This window comes from Strix uralensis, chromosome 2 (assembly GCF_047716275.1).
Source record: "Strix uralensis isolate ZFMK-TIS-50842 chromosome 2, bStrUra1, whole genome shotgun sequence".
NCBI classification, from domain to species: domain Eukaryota; kingdom Metazoa; phylum Chordata; class Aves; order Strigiformes; family Strigidae; genus Strix; species Strix uralensis.
In genome coordinates this window covers 19975178-19995148 of record NC_133973.1, presented here as the reverse complement: position 1 = coordinate 19995148, position 19971 = coordinate 19975178, and the positions used below count along the sequence as shown (strand labels likewise).

The 19971-nt window shown below is 45.7% G+C and overlaps 2 protein-coding genes across 7 annotated transcripts in view; one reads left to right on the top strand and one right to left on the bottom strand.

Annotated features, from left to right (window-relative positions):
- GJA8 (gap junction protein alpha 8) overlaps positions 1-732 on the bottom strand; it is a 46264-nt gene extending 45532 nt beyond the window's left edge. For all 4 annotated transcript variants that reach the window (XM_074857692.1, XM_074857669.1, XM_074857687.1 and 1 more), the window contains exon 1: positions 599-732. The gene's annotated coding sequence lies outside the window, so the exon portion shown is untranslated. The remainder of the gene's footprint in view (positions 1-598) is intronic.
- On the top strand, positions 464-19685 carry GJA5 (gap junction protein alpha 5). Of its 3 annotated transcripts, none has more exons than XM_074857731.1 (2): positions 464-756; positions 16794-19685. In XM_074857731.1, exon 2 carries the CDS (start codon positions 16847-16849, stop codon positions 17954-17956), a length of 1110 nt encoding a protein of 369 aa, XP_074713832.1. In that variant the 5' UTR covers positions 464-756; positions 16794-16846; the 3' UTR covers positions 17957-19685. The 3 variants fall into 3 exon arrangements, with proteins under 3 accessions (XP_074713832.1, XP_074713848.1, XP_074713840.1); XM_074857747.1 differs by having other exon boundaries at positions 464-762; XM_074857739.1 differs by lacking the exon at positions 464-756 and adding an exon at positions 5394-6042.
- Positions 19686-19971: the final 286 nt, after the last annotated feature.

Below are 19971 nucleotides of genomic sequence, written 5' to 3'. Positions count from 1 at the left end.
AACAAAATCCCATGAAAGCCATTGCACTGGTGAACACCACAAATGGCTCACAGGCCAACCTTACTTGCACCATTTACCAGTTAGGAATCTGCTCCCTTCAGATATTATTTTATGGCTTTCCTTTGTTTTCACCGAGGCCTAAACAGGAATGAAATTGTGAGTCTTGTCGCTAGCCCTTTTAAATAAATAGCTCTGCCATCGCTCTAATAAGTTTGACAAGTTGGTCCCAGGCCCTGGGCAGGAAGCTAATAAACTTCAAGTTGCTTTTCTATTGTTTTCCTAAAACAATTTGACTTCCTTTCTGATAGCCCCAAATTCCTTCAATAAAAATAGAGTAGCTGGGAGCCAGAGGAAGAGCTGAACTTGAGCCAAGTTGTGCTTACAATGCCGCCTGCGTAAGATCACATTTTTATCCTGATCCATGAAGACTCTTTAAAAGAATAGCAGGCAGACAGCTGCCAGTGCATGTCAGGAACAGCTCGGGAGCTAGTCTTCCCCAGCATCGGTCCTCCAGGCTTGAGGGAATCTCCAGCCAGTGAGCCAGTGTCAGATCATAGCAGGAGGCTGAGCTCCTGGGAGCTGACTGGGGTTTGCTTACCCTGTCCAGAGTGTCCTCCCTCCGACACGGATCTCTTCTGGGAGCCAAACACTGACAGAGAGGTGGGCTCCAGCAAGACCAAGGGGCTGTGCTAAAGCTCACCCTTCAGTCAACTTCACCTGCTCCTCCCTCTACCTGTGCAGGCTCAGCAAAAAGAGGTAAAGGTCTGTTCTTTCTTTTCTTCTCACTTTGGGAAACATATATATGTATATATGTATACACACATATATTTTTGTAAAGCAGCAATTCATCTAGCTGAAAGTGTACAGGACAAGATGAATGTCTGGTGCTAAGTAGATGAGGACTCCTTGCTTGGAAATGACTTGCTGATCCTTTGAACAAATCCTTTATGCTCTCCGTGGTTTGGTTCCTCCACCTGTAAAGCAAGGAGAGAATTTATAGGAGTTGTAATTACATTATCATTTGCAAAGCACTTCTCAACTACTCAGAGATGCTGCAGAGTTGAGAAGTGGAAGCACTAGCTGAGAGAGTGCCATACTTTATTTCCAATAACATAAAGCTGACAACTAAGCATTTGCTTTGGGATAGATAGTCATTTCTGCTCAGTGAGATGAAATCCTCTTCCAGTTTCTCTTACTGAAAACTTTACTGGCAAATGAGACTGACACACAGTGACATTTCACACCTTGCTGTTTCTTGTTTCCTCTTTTCTCTGTGCTGGTTTGGTACTCTGGGCTGGGAAGGAGAAAACACCCATCTATAATGGAATAAGTTGTGATTTTTTACTAAATAAGGAACTGGGACTATAAAACTGTTCCCCCTCATTCAGAGGCCCATTGTCACATGCTACTCCTGTTCCCTTGGGCCCAGCCTGTCCTTGGGAATTTGCCTACTGCTGGAGGATGCCTCCAAGCTGTCTCAAGAGGTCTAATGTATAACAGAGAACTTCCCTCTCCGTCCTTCTCTTTCAATCATATCCACGCATGGGGATTTTAAATAAAATATTTCACCAGGAAGGTAGCATCCATTGGTGCTTTAGAGAAGGTACTAGAGGTGCCTGTCCAGCATGGGACAATATGACGAATCAGAATAAGTGCAGTGCTGTGGCCAGGCATCAGAGATGAAATACACACGAGAAATTTCTATCTCAACCACTGTTGGGTGGTGGTTTTTTCTGAAATTTCCCAAAGCAGTAAATCTGATATCCTCCCCAAGCACAAAAGTCCTCAGTAATGGCAGGAAAGTAGAAGATGTTTTCCCTTCAGACAGTCTCTTGAAGTTCTAAAATCTCAGGAGAGCATCTATCCACATTTGAAACAGCCTTCCAGCAAAGCCAGATGCTCCAAGAACATCTGTTTTATGTGAAGAAGCTCTTTCATACGTGAGCTCTCATCTATACTACTGCACATTTGCAGACCTTCTCTATGCATTGTCTTGGCCTGCTCTTTTTGTTTGTTTAAATCCCTGACACAGAATGAATCCTCCATTAAATATCCATGGGATCAATGCCGAAAAACTCATCACACAAACTCTATTCAGGATTTACCTGGCTTCTGTGTGAAAGGGAGCCGCTCTGATAAGGCAATAAGGCAAGTACAGGAAATAGAATAAAAAAGGGACCTCTTGGCTTATCAGGTTCAATCCCTTTGAATAACAGGCAAGTACAAAACAAATGGCCTTTTCTAAACTTACTAAGCTCTGTCCTAAATCTCATTAGGTTTCCGCCCTCACTTGTGCTACTAGAATGCTGTTCCAGCACCTCCTTCCCTGCTCTGTTGCTTAGAAACCTTCTGATTTCCAACCTAAATTCATTCATGGCCAATTTATATCTATTTATTCTTGTGCCACATTGTCCTTTAGCTTATGTAGTGCTCCTCTCTCCCTAGCACTTACTTTCCCAACCCCCAATTCCTGAAAGTATTTACAGGCAGCAAATCTCTCCTCTCTTAACCTTTGTTCTGCCACACTAACTAACTAAGCTCCCTTATAGTATTCACCCTGCAGGCACATCACACCGTGTTTTAATTACTTTGGGTAGCTGCACTCACATGAAGTTCAGTGCAAAATAATTAACGCAGAAAAGCTCAAACTGGTACTGCATCTATTTTCAAATCAGCTCAAATATCTCTCTGCAGTCACTTCTGTGACTGATAAGTAAACATACTCTTGGCCAAGAGACACCCTTCGTCCCTCTGATCACCCCGTTGCCTTTCTTTGCACCTGTTTCAGGCTGAATATTTTTCTTGAATGTGGGTGAGCAGCACTGCACACACTATTCTGGTGGGGTCTCACATCCTCTTGGACGACATTAAGCTCTCCCACTGCAACTGGAAATACTGCTATGTCTTGAAAGTTCACTTGCCTTTTCCACCCCCACATAGCATCGCTGGTTCCTCCTCCTCTGGTGACCTTCACCCAGGACTTTCCCCGTGTCGGTCCTGCCAACTAGGAACTCCCAACTGCTAAGAGAGATTACTGTTACTCTCTAAGCAACAAGTTCCTAGTATGTGACTTAGATCTTTCCCAGTTAACCTCAGCTTGATCAATCCAGTCACAAAGAGCCTTCAAGTCTCTTAGTGCTGGAATCCACCTCTGCCCTGACAATACGTCCCAGCTTTGTTTCATCAGCAGATTTCATTAGCATTTCTACTTTCAGTGCCAAGGTAATTAACACATATTAAAAAGATCAGTCCTAAGAGCAATCTTTGAGCAGCCTCAGAGGTAACTTCCCTTCAACCTATTAGGGAGCTGGTGTCTCAATTCTGTCAGTCTCTTACCCACTTGAGGATTTCTCTGATAATCTCTGTCTTCTTCAGCTGAATCTTCTCCACTAATTTGCTTCTTCAGGGACATCATATCATATGCCTTACTGAAGTCCAGGTAGATAAGGTCTGCTATGTTTCTTTTACCTAGAGGGTCAGAAATCTTAGCCTAAGAAAGCTATTTACCTTTGATCAAAAGATGGTACATCTTGTCCTATTTTCCCCTTACCTCCTGGCTTTAGTTCTCATTTCCTTCAAAATCCGTTCCACAGCATCATAAACTGCTGAGACCTGCAAGCTGCACATGGCAAGTTGTCAGCTGTTCCCCTCATTCCCACTGTCTGGGGGAGCATTCTCTTCCACTTGCTCTCCTCACTCAAGTCATACAAGTTTTGCATAGCAGTCTCTTGGGGAGGGGAGGGAAAATCCTTCTTCCCAGCCTACCACTGCGCAAAACAGCTATTTCTCTAGCTGTGGAGCTGAAGAAGCTGCCATGACACCTCTGTTTTCCCTTGAAGAGGGTGCAGTAGGGAAAAGAAGGGGTGACACATTGAGGGGTTGGCTGAGGCATCCGTACAACATCTCTACTCACCTTTCTGTCTTTTGCCTCCCTGTCTGCCTTCACTCATTTCCTTTTTGTGCATGAAAATTCAAATAGTTACCACCACCACCAAAAAAAAGAGCTCATAACAGTTACCTCACATGCATGTATTGGACAGAAACCTTCTCCCCTCCTTCATTCATTCAACAGAACTAGACTGTATCTGCTGGAGTCAGAGATTAACTCTGTAGGAAAATGAGTCTGCCACTCAGGAACAGTACTCGGATAGGAAACGCAAAGGAGTGAGCAGGGAGAATCAGACCTGATGAGCCTGAGTGTACAGCAAAGTGTCAGCCATGCAGGGAGGGGATTACATTTCAGATAGCTCACCCACAGGACCTGCCTCTCTATAGCACGTGAGAAACACTTGACAAGCCTTAGCCAGCCTATCCCAAAGCCATCTGTGAGCTAGATCTGTATTATTAACACCTTTTTTTGGGCACTTCTATGATGAAGTCCTTGATAATTTCACTGGCATAAAATCAACAGGACTTTACATAATAATGCTTTGTGGAAATTACTCCAGAAAGACAAAAGAACACGGTGATATTCTCCTTCCCATGAAATTCCATCACAGGTATACAACTGCTAGGCAGGAGAGGGAGAAACAACTCCAGAAACATTCCCATTTACTTTAAAGTCACAGAAGGCCTTTCAATAAAGTTAGAAATAAAGTGGGAAATTACTGTGGGTTTCTCCATACCAGGAGTTAACTGAGCTGCTATGGAAATTTATTGTGCACTCTATGTCCTGCACTAACCATCAGTGAGGATTCAGCCCTCTTGAAAAGGAGTTGTACTCTTAACCTCAGAGTGAGAGTGTCCACATAGGACATGCCACCAGAGGTAGCCTCTGCACAGCACTGTCCCTCTGTAGGCTGGCTTTCAATCTTGTGACTAAAGGGGACGCTAAACTAGTGGGGGAACAAGGATTAGATTAGAAGAGCGGCCAGCCCTGTGTTTTAGTCTCACTTCATGATCTACTCTAGCTGCTGCATAGGGACCACTGGGCAATTATGTTCTGGATGGGAGACATCTGTAGTGCAGGAAGGATTGCTGGAGGGACACCCACCAAAGCTTGTGCACAGCAAGCCAGTTCTCCAGGGAGCAGAGTCTTCTGTGCAAATCTCACTCTCCTGACACTGGTTCTTTGAGACCAGCCTTTATCAAAGCCAGAAGGCATCTCTGATTCACCCGCCTCTCTGGGGCCTGATGTGCAGGAATCAGAGGCTCGACTTGACACGTACGTGAAATACAAGAACTTCGGATACTTGATGTGCCAAAAGCATTTTTTAGAAAGGCCTAAATGCTCGGGCATCAGACTGTGTGTGTGGCGGGAGGTGGGGTGGTGTGTCAAAAAACACCTCTCTTGACAGGCAGGTTATTCTGTTTATCGGTATGGGGGCCTGTAAAACCCTCCTGGGAAGCATTGGGTGCCCTCTGGAACAAAGCTGCAGCTGTGCTGGGCCCCCAGTCCAAGCCAGCAGAATATGTCCTATGTTATTTGAAGAGGTGGAGGACCCTGCTCCACATGAACTCTGCTTTGCCAGATTAAGCTTGAGCGAGTCAGAAAAATGTCCTTCGTTGATGTCTTGCATGGAAAAAAGCTTCCCAGGGTCTGGCTGGTGTAACTGTGGGACAACCCTGTCTCTTTTCGTTTAAGGAAGGCTTAGACCATGGCATGTTATCTGGGGGAGGAGGTGTGAGGAACAGCAGTAGCGGCAAGTGGAAGGGACAGCGCGAAGCCGGCAGCGAGTGCATCTTGTCAGCATGGGGAGGGTGGCACGGGGAGAGGCTGAGAATGGAGAGGGAGGAATGAGATCTATGGTCTTTAAAGGAAAAACAACAGGAAACTAGGTTTGAAAATAGAAAGATTAAGCTGGAGGGGGTGGGAGAGACAAGAAAAGTAGGTGAAGAAAGAAGAGGGGAAAGGCAGAGAGGCAGTGGGGAAGACAGAAAGTGACATAGAAAGGGGGTGGAGAAAAAGAGAGGAAGGGAGAGAGAACCATATTAAAGGAATAAAACCAAGCAACTGAGAAGAACAAGGACTCCAAGTCAACTACAGAAAGGAAAAGCACTAAAGCAAGGAAAGGAGACAGAAGACAAGATACCGGAAATCAGGTAAGTAACCATGAGGGGGAAATAACAAAACTGCAGAAGCATCGATGGCAGATCAAGCTGTTATACTCAAGGGGAAAGCAACATGAGGGGAGAGAAGGGCTTGGTGAGGCAGGAAAAAATGGATGGCCAAAAATAACTTTAAAAATTTACTTTTTCTTTCAATGTCTCTTCAAAACATTCCCAAGCAACAACATGGGCTTGGGACATTTTAAAAATTAAACTCTTTTTGCCACAGGCAGCTACAGAAATGCCAAGGAAACCTCCCTGCAATGAACATGGATACGATAGGTTTCAATGTACAGGAAAGCAGGATAAGAGCCCCAAGGATCCTCAGACAGTATAATGTGCAAATTGCAGTTTCTGTCAGACCCCATTTCAGCATGCTGTCAGGCTGCTCTGGGGAGGGTGGTGAAGGGAACTCTTACCTATGAGAGGCTCTCAGGGTATAAACACTTTATCAAGTGTCTGCGTGAACCGCCTATATTCCAAAGCACGCAGGGTGGTTTCAAAACGTTGCAGTTTCTTTTCCTTGAGTCCTGGCTGGTGTGTGACATGGAGCCTGGGAACATAACTCAAATGTAGAGAAGTGCCTTGCTCGTATCTCCCAGTCACCCGTACTGCGTGCGCCGCGGGGGGAATGCCTTTCTTCTCCATCCCAACACTGCCCAGGGCAGCCTCAGCAGAGAGGCACGCAGACCTAGAGGGACAAACGCCCTCTCCCACTAGCAGCTGCTGCTTCTTTTTATTTGCCTTCCTAACTTTTTTCCCCTTTTTATACTTGGAATAATTATTCAATTACATTTCCATAATTTAATACTTCTAGCATTGCCACCGCATGTTTCAAAGAATAGCTCAGCTTGAAAACACAGTACCACTACACATCCACCTGGAAAGAAGCAATGACAATGAATGTAAAGGTTGCCTGATAATTGCCACCTCTGATATGTGGTGACTCCTTTGATTTCCTAAAGGGTCATTTTACTCACCATTTGTCATGACTGATGAGCTTTGTGGCGCTCTGATTTTAATAACTCAGGTAAACTGAGGCAGTGCCTCTGTCCCTGAAGTACCATAAAAACCATCAGAGGATCATGTAATTTCTGGATTTCTGGACAAACCTCAGCTAAAAAAGTCACAGGCTGAATGACCCTTAATTGTTGAACTCTTCCTCCATGCTAATAAACCTGTCAAAATACCTTGGTGAAGCAGTATGTGCAAGAGTTTTTCCCTACTGCTGCCTCTGTGATCCTCCCTTTAAGGCTAAAGAACTTAATGCATGTAATATATGTGTGCATATGTGTGTGCAGCTAGGAGCGGGTTAAACTGCTATTCAAAAGCCTCACAGTATTCAGTATTTGCACCAAAAGCCAAACAATTCTGCATTTGCTGGTCTTTTCAAAATCTACTCTGAGAAGAGCGCAGAAGATTTCTAACTTTCTTACCCCTCTCCTTGGGAGCAGAACAGTAGTTTAGGAGAATTCCTGAGGCTTCAGGGTTTAAAATACTCATCAGGCTCTGGTCGCTTGGGAACTATGTTAAGTATTCCTGCTACTATAACTATTTGGGGTTGTTGGTTTTTTCCACTCAACAGTATATATTATCACAATATTTTAGTATTTCGGGCTCTCACATGAAAAATTTGAACCTTGCCAGAAAATACAGAGCTTCATACCCTAGCCTCTCTTTCTGACCTTCAGACGGATTTCACACATTCTGCACGTTTGCCCTTGTTTTCTAACTTATCTCACAGCATTGAAAATAGACAAGAAGGAATGAGTAATTCAGCACTATACCAAGTCATTAGGGAGCACATTTCAGAGACTGCTCCACACCTCGGGTGCTATTGTATGACGCATGAGGACAGAGGCTTAAAATTAGAAATAGTTCCCAGGAGGCATCAGAGAAACTTCAATCTTTGGGCTAAGAATTCATAGAGAGAGGGAAAAAATCAATTTTATGGCTATTGATAAGCAACAGAGAGATCTCTATGAACAATACTCTAGCATGCCAGCTCTTTCCTAAAACAAAGAAATATTCATGCCACACAGTAAGCAATGAGCATAGAGGTGCATGCTTCTACGTCTCTCTAGTGTATCTTTAAAGAGGCGTCAGTGGTTTTTAATGTAAGAACTAAGGGGTTTACACTTACATTTCTGTCTTTCTTCATTATCTTTGTCATTACGGACATGCCTTGAGAATGGTTGAGAATTTCCATATGAAACTCCTCTCCCTTAGAAGCAGAAAAGCTGACAGATGCCTTGGTCAGGGCACAGGGTCGCTCGGGAAGCAAAGCAGTCCGGCGAGGGTGACTGCTGCAGAGCTCCAGGGTCTTCAGCTGCATTTGGATGTCTGGTGAAGAGGGAGGGAATAGTGGGATGGGAGAAAAAGCGTCTCCAGTTTAAAATCAGATAAAGCTATTCAAGAGGACTGGGGTTAATTCTTGCTTCTTACTCCAATTTTCTCTGTCATGATGGGGCAAATTACTTAAGCCACATTTCTTCACAAATGCTCCCTCAGTGGTGTCTCTCATCTTCTGGATGTCTAACTTTTAGATGTAGTCCAGCTGGTGGAAGTGATAAACTCTCCCACTCCAGCGTTAACCAGATAAAGCTCTGCTTTGAACATACGTTATATAGTGCTAAGTACACTAAAAAAAAAAAAAACAACCCAGATTAGCAACACCTCCAAACAGCTTCCAAAATTAATAAACATTTTTTATCTTAATCTCTCTCTGCCTTAGTTCTTCAGCTATAAAGCTGATCTAATACCATCTCCTCACCTCTGGGTGGTAATGATAATAAGTAAATTAATAATTGTGAAGCAATCAGATACTGTTGTGATGAAAGCCATAGGAAAACCCATGAGGAAACTAATAATTCTGTCTTTAGAACTGGACTTGAATAATGTACAGTAAATGAGGCACAGGCCACCCACTGAACAATGAGGAGAAAACAAAACACTGAATAGCTGCTGTTCAAGAAAGCCCCAGCCAGGCTGGCACAGAACAAGGCAGGCATCCTGTGCAAAGAATGAGGTGACAATGTGAGGATGTGGTTAAAGACTCATAGCTATGAGGCACAGGCACAAAGAGATTGAATTAAGATGACTGAGAACAGTAACTCCAGCATTTCCTAACTCCCTACTGCTGGGTTTTGCAAATTTAATATTGGTTTTTTTATTGTTTTTTTGTTGGGGTTCTTTTCTTTTTGGGGGGGGGGGGGGGGGGGATGTGCACATATACGTACATACACTGAGTATATAAAATAATACACACACACAAGTTATAGCCAGACTTTGCCGTGAATGAGAAATTAAATACTTGAGGCAAGGATACAGCAATGAGGCTGTACCAAAAAGAATCCTATGGATTTTTGGAAAGAAATAAGAAAGGAGATTTGACGAGGTAGTACTAAGTGAGAAGTAGATAGTTACTGAAAATTTCCCTTTTTAAAGCTGAAAGCGTTAGCAGTCTGGGTGCTGTAGAGAGTTAAGTTGCCAAAATCGCCAAAAAGGTGAGGCAGGGCTCTGGGACGGGAGCTTGACTGTAGGAGAGCAACAGGAAAGTGATAGGCAGGGAGACACAGGAGGAAGAGGCGGGAAGAAAAGATAGGAAAAGTCTGAATAAGAGCCCTCTCCTTCTCCCACTACCTCTCCAGTTTGTTTTATTTCAACATTGTAACAAACTGCATCTCATGCAGTCTATGAACCAGCCTAATATGACATGGATGGGTTTTTTTCTGCTATATTGGGCCCAATGTGATGCCTGCCATCACCTCCACATCTCCTTATACCAGCCTCCTCCACCGGCTAAGCAGTGCTTAAGATCAGTTTCTCTCATATATGCTATACCTCTGCAGTCCCCAAATTTCTCAGCATGTTTCTGTTTTCCAGAGCTCCCTCTGCTCTGTTTGGATGTCCTCTCTCCTGTACCCAGCACTGCCCAGTTTAGCATCAGCTGCGAACTCATATAGGTTAGCTTCTCCCTGGAAAGATAAAGAAACTGTAAAGAGCATCAAGCTCTGTAATCCTGAACTGGATGCTCTTCATCTTGTTAGTTAAGGAGTAAGTTGAGTAATGTCCATTAGCCTCTTTGCAATATTTACTTCACAGAATTTTTTTTTTTTTTACATTAGAGAATTTATGGTTTTTTCTAGGAAAAAGCACGTGAGCCTTCATTTAATTTATCCCAAGTATAGTTTTGTTGTATTTGTTGGGCTCTCTAAGGACCCACATTTCTTTAAGACACAGAGATGATCACAAGAGAATTAGAGGGTGCTCCCTGCATGCAAAATGTAAGCCTGGATACCACTATCACATAACTATTGATGCAGCCTTTTCAAACGCAGTGGGACAAATTCATTGCTTAGCTTGACTCATCTGAGTTCAAGGTCTTTTCTGTTCTTGGTCTCCTGCATCTACATCAGGCAGAGCTTTGCCCTAATGTCTGGATATATGAAAGCACAATTTGACCCTCACCAAGGAGGGGAGAAAATAGCGTTAGATGGCCTGGATAAACAAATAATAAAAATTCACCTAACTGGGAGTCTTCAGCTTCCACCATCACTTCAGATGAAAATATTCTACATAATACTGTCATCTGTGTGTGTAACACATTCCTGATGCACACACTTGGAGGTGTTGAGTGATTTCCCTCTGTCTGTGTGTCTGTGTGCGTCAGGGTGGGTGTGTGTTCAGGAGGTGACAGGTCATTCAACTCCCTTATCTTCTCACCCACTCTCTTTTTTGTGAACTCTGAGATTTTCCACATTTGGAGAGGAGGGGAAAAGCATACCTCATGAAGGAATAACAAGCTGTCTGCAACTGCAAGCAGGGCCAGTGGTCTGAATACCAGCATGACCCTTCCAGAAATTACAGTGAACTCAGGAACATCAGAGCAGAAAGATGAGAAACAGTGGATGTCTGTCTTCTAGGACAGGAGCTGTTAACACGGAGCTCTGCCTCTCCTGTGAGATTTAAGCACTGGAGTCAGAGTCACTCTTCCTGATACTCATTCAGCACAGGACTTTGAACCCAAGGAACTAGAAAGGAACCTATGCAAACGTGTCAGACTTTTTTTTTTTATAAAGCATAAAGAAGTACAAACCTATTTAGTCCAGATCCATGCGCAGATCAGAGTTACAAATTTGACTAAAGAACTGGCCTATTTCAGGCAGAAATTAATTATAAGTACATGCATGCACATATGAAGCCAGAGGGATGGTGCTTGGACAATGCCTAACGAGTCACTGCTTGTCTATTGTATATACATATGAAGGAGCCAACATCAGTAAACAGCGAACAAAAAGGTACATGCTGAGGTGGGCTTTAGCATTGATCTATGTCACAAAGCTCTGAAAAGCCTCTGGAATTCAAAGCATCAACACCCATGCTGGACAGTACATTTCTAACTTTATTCATCTTTTAATGTTGTAAGCCATACGCCCCCAAAATGCTTCCTGACCAGGTCCTGGCAACAAAGGAGCACTGCATACGTACACTGAAAAGGCGGCTTCTCCCTTTTGGGCACTGACAGCAGCTGCAGGCTCTGCCAGAAATAACAAGATGTTCATATCTTAGAAAAGCACAAAAAAAACCCTCCAAAAGAGAACCTCTGGCTCTGCCAGGTGTACCTGCTGTAGAAGAGTAGCACAAGAGGGATTTCTTTCAGGTGACCAAGACAGTACTGTCCTGGGGCACAGGAGACAAGGGCTACGGTCTGTAGAAGCAGCAGCGTTGCATCACTATGAGCAAGTCTAAGAGCACAGAAAAAAAGGACACAAGTTTGCAAGTGACAGCCCCTGAGCTCTGTCCCCAGACTGCCACTGACACAGTGACCTTGAACAAGCAGTTTGTTCCTTCTGTACCCCAGTGATCACTAACTGCAAGATAAAGATGGCAGCATTTGCAGTGCATCAATGCTGTGAGGCTGGACTACTGCTAACAGGGGGGTGGAGATCCTCAAGTGAAGGTACAGCTCTATAGCAAAGCAGCATTTACTAACCTCCAGTGCAGAGCTGAAAGTGTCCTTCCTAAGTGACTACAGGTGTGAGCGGTCAAGTTTTGCAGTGCAGGGAACACTCAGGTCTGGCTGCAGCCTGGCAGTGGTCAACACAGGGGAAAAAAAATCTCTGCCTGCATCCCCTGTAGGGTTAGCTAGCTGTTGTGCCACACTCTGGCCTGGACCTGGTATGAGGTAACACAGCTGGAGGAAGGAAAGCCACAAGCAATTCCTGCCTGGATGCTCCACTGTACGGGGCTGTCACTTCTTATGTGCCCAGTACCTAAAGGAGACGGCTGCCTCCCCATTTGGTGGCTCAGAGGGGATGGACTTGTTGAGTGGCCTCCACACACAGTCTGGGGTATGAGCCTCTTCAAAACATCTCAGCCTCAGAGTTCGTTGGGACATCTGATTAACTATCAGATTTGTATCCAATTGAGCAAATCACACATGCAGATTGGGCAAAAATACAGTGGCTACTTTCTCCCCACCCCGGGAACTGCTCTTTCCTCACACAAAGGAGCCTTCTTCAGAGAGCCGCTCCACACACCCCTGGGACCTTCCAAGGGGAAGAGGTGAGCCCAGCAAGGCAGAGCAGAAACAGTGTTATAATCAGGCTCTCCACTTTATTTTAGAAACATCCTGCAGAGATGGCGACCTCCTGTCACCTTCCTTGTGGGAAAAGTTAGCGTGAAGTGTTGAGCTCAGCTATTTATATCGCTGCTGATAGTCTCGCCTGCCTTCTAAAGAGGGGGAAACTTTCTTCCTAACAACCCCTGGGGAAATAAACTCTTATAAAGAAGATGATTGCACAGGAACAGCCCTGCTGGCTCTCTGGTGTGAATTTCCTAGCTGTTCCTCAAAGCCCTGGCAAGTCCGACCAGAACGAGCGTGCCAGCTGGAGCAAGCAGCAGCGATGCGAAACAGTCGCCTGTCCTTCAGAGCATGCAGCATCACCAAGGGGATGGGCTAAACTGCTCTGAGAGCAACAGACACTTCCCCTCCTGCAGAAAAAGGTAGCACAAAAGAGGAATGGCAGAGAGCAGCCCATGGCTGGCGAGCCAGCCGCACATACTAGCAGGTGCCATCCCCACTGGGGTATTTTTATCATGGAATTTGGCAGTCACAAGGCAGCCCAGAGCTGAGTGGTCTCCACGCCTGGCCTGCAGTGTGATACTCAGTTTTCCCCAGCTTTAGGAGCCTTCTAGGTGATGATTAAGCTGGGACGGCCACGTCGCTGGGTGTGTGCCAGGCTGCGCTGGTCTTTGTCACATACGCGTTTCCCAGTGCCAAGATCCTATGACTGCGCACAGCTCCTTTGTTGATCCAGCAGAAAGTTGTCAGCCAAAAGCACGGCCGGGCAGTGGCACAGCCCAGGACTCTGCATGAATATGCATGACTCTGCTGTCAAGACAGTCTTCTATCAGGTGCTGAGACCCCGCAAAGATACCCAGAGGTGTTTTTCGCTGAGTCACACCAGAATGAGACAAGACTTGTCCAACCAAGTCCAAACTGGGAATATAAAAAGCTGCAGATGCTCACACACTGAGAGGTCAAAGCATGCGAGGACAGCAGTAGTCTGGGAATGAGGAAAGGGTACTATATGGAAAATCCCCAAGAATAGTAAAGCCCTGAGGAGAAAGGCTAGATCAGACGCAGTCCTGCATAGCCAGGAAAAGCTGTCAGGAGGTGACACAATCCTTCTTTGCTTGCTGGCAGCAGAGAGCTAGATGCTCTCTTCTGTTGCTCTAGAAGGCCCTTGGCCTGGCATTGCAAAAAAAACTCGCTAATAACTAAAAAACATCTAAGCCAAAAACACTGCCCTAGGAGAGAAACTCCTTCTTTTGGTTTCCAAAATCCATTCTCCTGTGGCCACCTACCCCTTGCAGCAGCCACCTCAGCTCTCTATGGGGCTGTAGCAGGATGATGAGGGGGCATCTCTGGGCAGCCCCTCCTTTAAACAGCTTGGGCAGGGGAGCAGCCAGCAGGGAAGGGCAGAGGAAATAGCCCTATCATCTGTGGCCTAAACCTCATGGCTGCCAGCCTCACATCCTTCTGATTTACATCCTCTTGGAAAATTTTGTGCATATGTGAGGCAGATGAATTACTGTTATTCTCACATCCATTAACATTTTTTACTTCTGGACTCCTCTTGCACTTACATTTGCTTCACTTTGTGTTCTGTACACATTGATTTTTACAATTTGCAAGTGTCTAGGTTTTCCCTAGGGAAAACAAGCCATAGTAAAACCCCAAACTACCTGCACATGGTAGAACTGATGGGAAGAGGTGCTCAGTTTGTGATTGCACATGCCCATGGCAGGCAGGAAAACTCAGCCTTGGCACAGCCAGGGAGAACCATGTTCATTTTTACCCTAACAAGCAAGGTGAATCAAGAAAAGGCAGCTGTCAGCTAACAACAGCAGGAGCAATAGGGGCACCTGCAAACAACATAAACTAACCTGGAAAAAATTAGGACACCCACCATTGTTCATGCTGTCTGGGAAGGAATATTCCACATGTACAGTTGTGCCATGGCATACTGATGTCGGGCGCACCTGTACACTGAACTGTAGATAGCTGGTTGCCTTGTCTGCACTCTGGGGAAAAAAAAAAATAAATTGAAAACACTGATTTCAGTGCAACAGTCTGTAAATATTTCCCATCACTGATTTATCAGCCTGTATTTAATCCCCTGGTGCTCACAGAATGAAGCCATATGCTAATTTCTCCAGAATGCAGTAAGTGCACTAAAGAAATTTCAGGAGGTAAGACAGACCCACACATTTGCCTCTTTTTACCAGTGCAGACAAGAGGAGTCAGAAAGAGTAGCTGATTTTCTGTGTTACTGCTCCTCCAGTTCTGAGCTGGCAGCAGATGAAAGCTTATGCATACGCCAAGCAGTCACCAGGATCTACATCAGCACGATTGCAGCATGCCTGCCAAAGCAAGAAAGAACCAAAGCCCATCCTTTGCTTCCTGGTACACCCCTTCTCCCTCCTCACACGGCTGCTGACAGGCGGTGGGGCAGCAAGTGGTCACCTCCCTGTCTCCCTACCTGGGCAACCCTCGCCCTTCCACACACAGCCCTCAGCAGCACCAGGAGTTCAAGGATTCAGCTTTTGATCTTTGTCCCATCCATCCTTGCAGATGGACACCACATATAAACAAGTGATGGCATAAATCATCGTGTGCATGGCTACATTAAATTATATCACTCACATAACCAGAGGAGGGGATATTGTTCCCCCAACAAGCGTATCTCTATGCTCTCCAGCTTTTGCTCACAGGATACCTACACAGTATTGCTGCAGTAAATTTTCAGCTTTTAATAGTGTCTACTCTCCACAGACGTTCTTTGCACACTAAAAATAATTGGCTCTTAAAGACAAGACAAGGGACGATAAAGAAGGAGAGTTAACAATTTGGTCCCTACAGCTTTGGGATTTGTCTTGTGTAGTGTTTTAAATATTTCATTATGATGATTATTTTTTCATGTATTTATTAAAAGGGTATTTTCAAAAAGAGTGACTGTGGGAGAATATTATCTCCAGGGTAATACTGCACACTTTATAGCACCTAGCCCTTAACTCATGCACAAGGGAGAGCTTTGCAGTGCCCTGAGAAGGTAAGTATGGTGAGTATTACTGGATCAAATGAGTGCTCAAGCACTCCCACAGAGCCCCGCAAAAGATGGATTAAATCCATCGTTCTCTTTTTATACGTGAGGTTAAGTGACTTGGCCAGAAACCGTCTGTCAGTCAGAAACAAAATTGAAGCAGGCTCTCCTCCATCCTCACTTTACAACTTTACTACCAGCCCACCAAACCTTTCCTCTCATCAGACCACCCACCAAATGGCACTTCCCAGGAGCTGCTGGTTCTTGGGAGGTGTTTCAAAGAAGGCATTTTTCTTTGTCTGTGTCCTTTGAACTGTGAATTTTGTCTGAGCTTAAGAAAAAAGGAGGAAGCAAGATCCACCATTTACATTTTGCAGCAGCTCCCTCTCAGAGCGGTGTGACAGGGCAGCAGCAGATTAGGTTTACAGGACTGGCACAACTCGCCAAAGTCTTTACACTCCCCAAAACATTTGCAACTTGTAAATGAAACACTTGCAACTGGTGACATTGGAAACCAAAGCAAAACCGATGGGCAAGGGGCAGGTGGGCATCAGGAAGGTTTTCTTTGCATTTCTTTCAGTGTGGCATCGAGCTCAGAAATGAAGCCCGGAGCGGCGAGCAGTTCACGTTCCAGGTGTCAGTGCAGGTATTACAGAAAGGCAACATATGAAAGTGCCAAGGCACCGCTCAGACCAAGTTGTACACTCCAGTCTTCTCTCCCAGGGGATCAGCCCATTAAGGATTCCCCAGAGCGCAATCTGTAGACAATGAATGCTGCTTTAACTACACGGTCCACAGAGGATGCAATATGCAGACTGTAGTGAAAGGACTTTCTGAACCAAGAATAAATCTGGCTCGCCCTCAAAGTTTTGGCAGCCTGTTTAACAGGTTGTAGTTGGATTATGCAAAAAAAGATAATTTTTTGTTTCAGTAGCTGAATTAAAAAAAAAAACCAAAACAGCACATTGGTTTCAGTGGATGTGAAACAAAGTTTTCAGCAAGCTAGACCTGATCGGTTTCAGGTCAAATGAAAACATTTCCTTCGACACAAAACAAACCTTTCCACTCCATGCATTCCTGGTTGGGCATTTTCTAACCCTCTTTAGAACCGCTCTGTTCTGTTTTCTCCCACAGAGGCTGTATCCAATTCTCCCTTCAAGACTTCTCACCCGTCCTGGTGAGCAGAAATGGGGGACTGGAGTTTCCTGGGAGAGTTCCTCGAGGAGGTCCACAAACACTCCACAGTGGTGGGGAAAGTCTGGTTGACCGTGCTCTTCATCTTCCGTATGCTGGTGCTGGGTACAGCAGCTGAGTCCTCCTGGGGCGACGAGCAGTCTGACTTCATGTGTGACACCCAGCAGCCTGGCTGCGAGAACGTCTGCTATGACAAGGCTTTCCCCATCTCCCACGTCCGTTTCTGGGTCCTCCAGATCATCTTTGTCTCCACCCCATCTCTGGTGTACATGGGCCATGCAATGCACACAGTGCGCATGGAGGAAAAGAGGAAGATGAAGGAGGCAGAAATAGAGGCCCGGGAGATGAAAAACAGCGGTGACACTTACTACCAGCAGAAGTGCCCCGTGCCAGAGAAGGCTGAGCTGTCTTGCTGGGATGAATCAGGAGGCAAAATCATACTCAGGGGCAGTCTGCTGAACACCTACGTCTACAGCATTTTGATTCGCACTGCCATGGAAGTGGCCTTCATTGTGGGACAGTACGTCTTGTACGGGATCTTCCTGGAGACCCTGTATATATGCCAGCGGTCTCCTTGCCCCCACCCTGTCAACTGCTACGTTTCCCGTCCCACAGAGAAGAACGTGTTCATCGTCTTCATGCTGGCTGTGGCAGTGCTCTCCCTATTCCTCAGTCTGGCCGAGTTGTACCACTTGGGCTGGAAGAAAGCCAAAGAGAGGTGCTCCCGGTCTTACAAACCCAGCCCCAGCACAGCCCCCGGCAGATTGGAGTCCGCCCCACAAGTAGAAAGGGCCCAGATGTACACTCCTCCACCAGATTTTAACCAGTGCTTGTCAAGTCCCAATGGGAAGTTCATCATCCCCTTCAGCAACAAGACAGCCTCTCAGCAGAACACCGCCAACTTCGCCACCGAGAGGGTCCACGGCCAGGAGGATGCTGCTGGTGAAGGGCCCTTCATTAAGTCCAGCTACATGGAGAGTCCGGAGGTGGCCAACGAATGTGCAGCACCTGCCTTCCCCGAGAACTACTTCAATGAGAAGCGCCGGTTCAGCAAGACCAGCCGTGCCAGCAGCAAGGCAAGGTCAGATGATTTGTCTGTGTGACCGGTCTCCAGGAGGGATGAGGAGAAGAAGCCGTCTCAGCACTTAGTAAAACTTCTGCAAAGTGGACTCCAGACTCTCGCCACTAACCTCTCTCTGTTTTAACACCCTCTTGCTCTTTTTCAGTGAACATCATTGCAGACAGCAGCTCTCACAGCTTAAGGCAGGGGCAGCCTCTGGGAGACACGCACTGAAGAGAGGCACCAGTCTCGAGATGTGAAGGTCTCGGCCATATTTTCATCACGGGACCCACAGGGATTGGAGACTCGCCGTCCTTAGCCTGGTAGAGCACAGGCCAGCAGACTCCTGAGACTGCCCAGCAGGTAACCTCTGCAACACTGTATTCCACAGACTGACTGGGCCTCAACCCTCTTGCATCTTCTTTGGTGTCTATTCAACATTTGCTACATCAGCTTGGCAATTATACCGAGCTGAAGCTTCTCTGACCTGCAAGGAGCAGAAACACACCAGTAGGCATTCTGAAAGAAAGACTTTCTCACCTGCTTTGTTCTCGCTCTTTCTAACCCTCCCTTTCTCTACATGAGCCCACATATTTTATACCTATACACATATTTTATACAGTTTACCTATACAATAAATCCTACTTGAATTTTTTGACACTGTGTATATAACTCTTTCCCATAAATAAGGACGTCCATGGTCCCCCACGCACAGCTGCCTCATATCTAACATTGGAATCCCTTCCTCACTCCTAAATCAGCACAGTAGACTGGCCCTGGAGATATCGCTTAGATGACCAGTTGATGAAGACTAAGGAATTTTCCCAAGATACTTATGTCATCAGTTCCAAGCAAGACATCCATTAACCGGAAGAGACTTTCCTGTGAAAACATATATCTTACTAGTAAAAAAGAGGAATTATCATGTGGAAACAAAGTGGTTTTTCTTCTTTTTAAACTTATCCTTCAAGCAACCTGAATGCTGCTGAAAGGGTGCTGCCAGCTGCCAACTTGAGAGAAAAACATCCTCTGTTTATCTGCAGAAGAGGTACGGCCTATGTCTTCTCCCTAACCTACCAAAACACTTCAGCATCTTTTGCAAGGAGCAAGAGTCCTCTCCAGGTCCTGCACATCATTCAGCTCTTGGCTGCTCTCTCGAGCCTGCCGGACAGTGCAAGCCAGGATATTTGTCCTTGCAGCAAGCCTCCGTTCTGCCATCAGGTCATCTTCATCTCCACTCCACTTCTAGCACATATGGCGTGAGAAACCACCCATGGACCAGCTCTTTCCACCATAGTAGCCTCTCAGAGCAGCCAACACCACACAGTGAATCTGGTGGGTGAATCTGTAGGCATCTCCCACTCTAGATACGTTTGCAGAGCTGACATCCCTCTTTTAAAGAGATTTGCTAAACAGAGCTAAGGTGCTCCCCGTTTTTTACTCTGCCCTTTCAGATATGGGCCACAGCTTCCCAACTTTGGACTGCATAAGCGAATGGCTGGGGACAAGCTTATGAGGAGACTGAGCCATTCCCTCTCTTAGGGCCCCTGAAAGGGATTGTGAATCCTTGCTTCTGATACATAGTTAACTTTGGTACAGTTCCCTGTACACATACATACATATTCACACACAGAAGGGGGGAAACCATTTTTTTGTTTGTAAGGTGTTTTATATATGTGTATTTTTTAATCCTGAAAAGACCCGCGTGCTCTCCTTAACATGAGATTTTAGTCAATTGTGCCTAGGTTTCTTCTAATAAAGTTCTAACTCCATCTCTCCTTGTTGATGTTTCTCCTCTCACGTGTCTGAGAATGAGCTGCTAGCATCGATCAGGCTGCCTGCCAGCCTCTGCTGCTCAGAGATCACAAAAATTCCCATCGCCCAGAGTGGCAGGGACGAGGGGAGGGCTTGGCCAGGGGGATAAATAATAAACATCAAGAAATGATTGACTGACTGGCTAACAGAAACCCCCTCCAGCTCCCCTGCCTGCTTCTGCATTACCAGGGAAGAGCTGGTCAGAGAGCAGAGCTTCCATCCTCTTGCAATGGAAATGCTCCC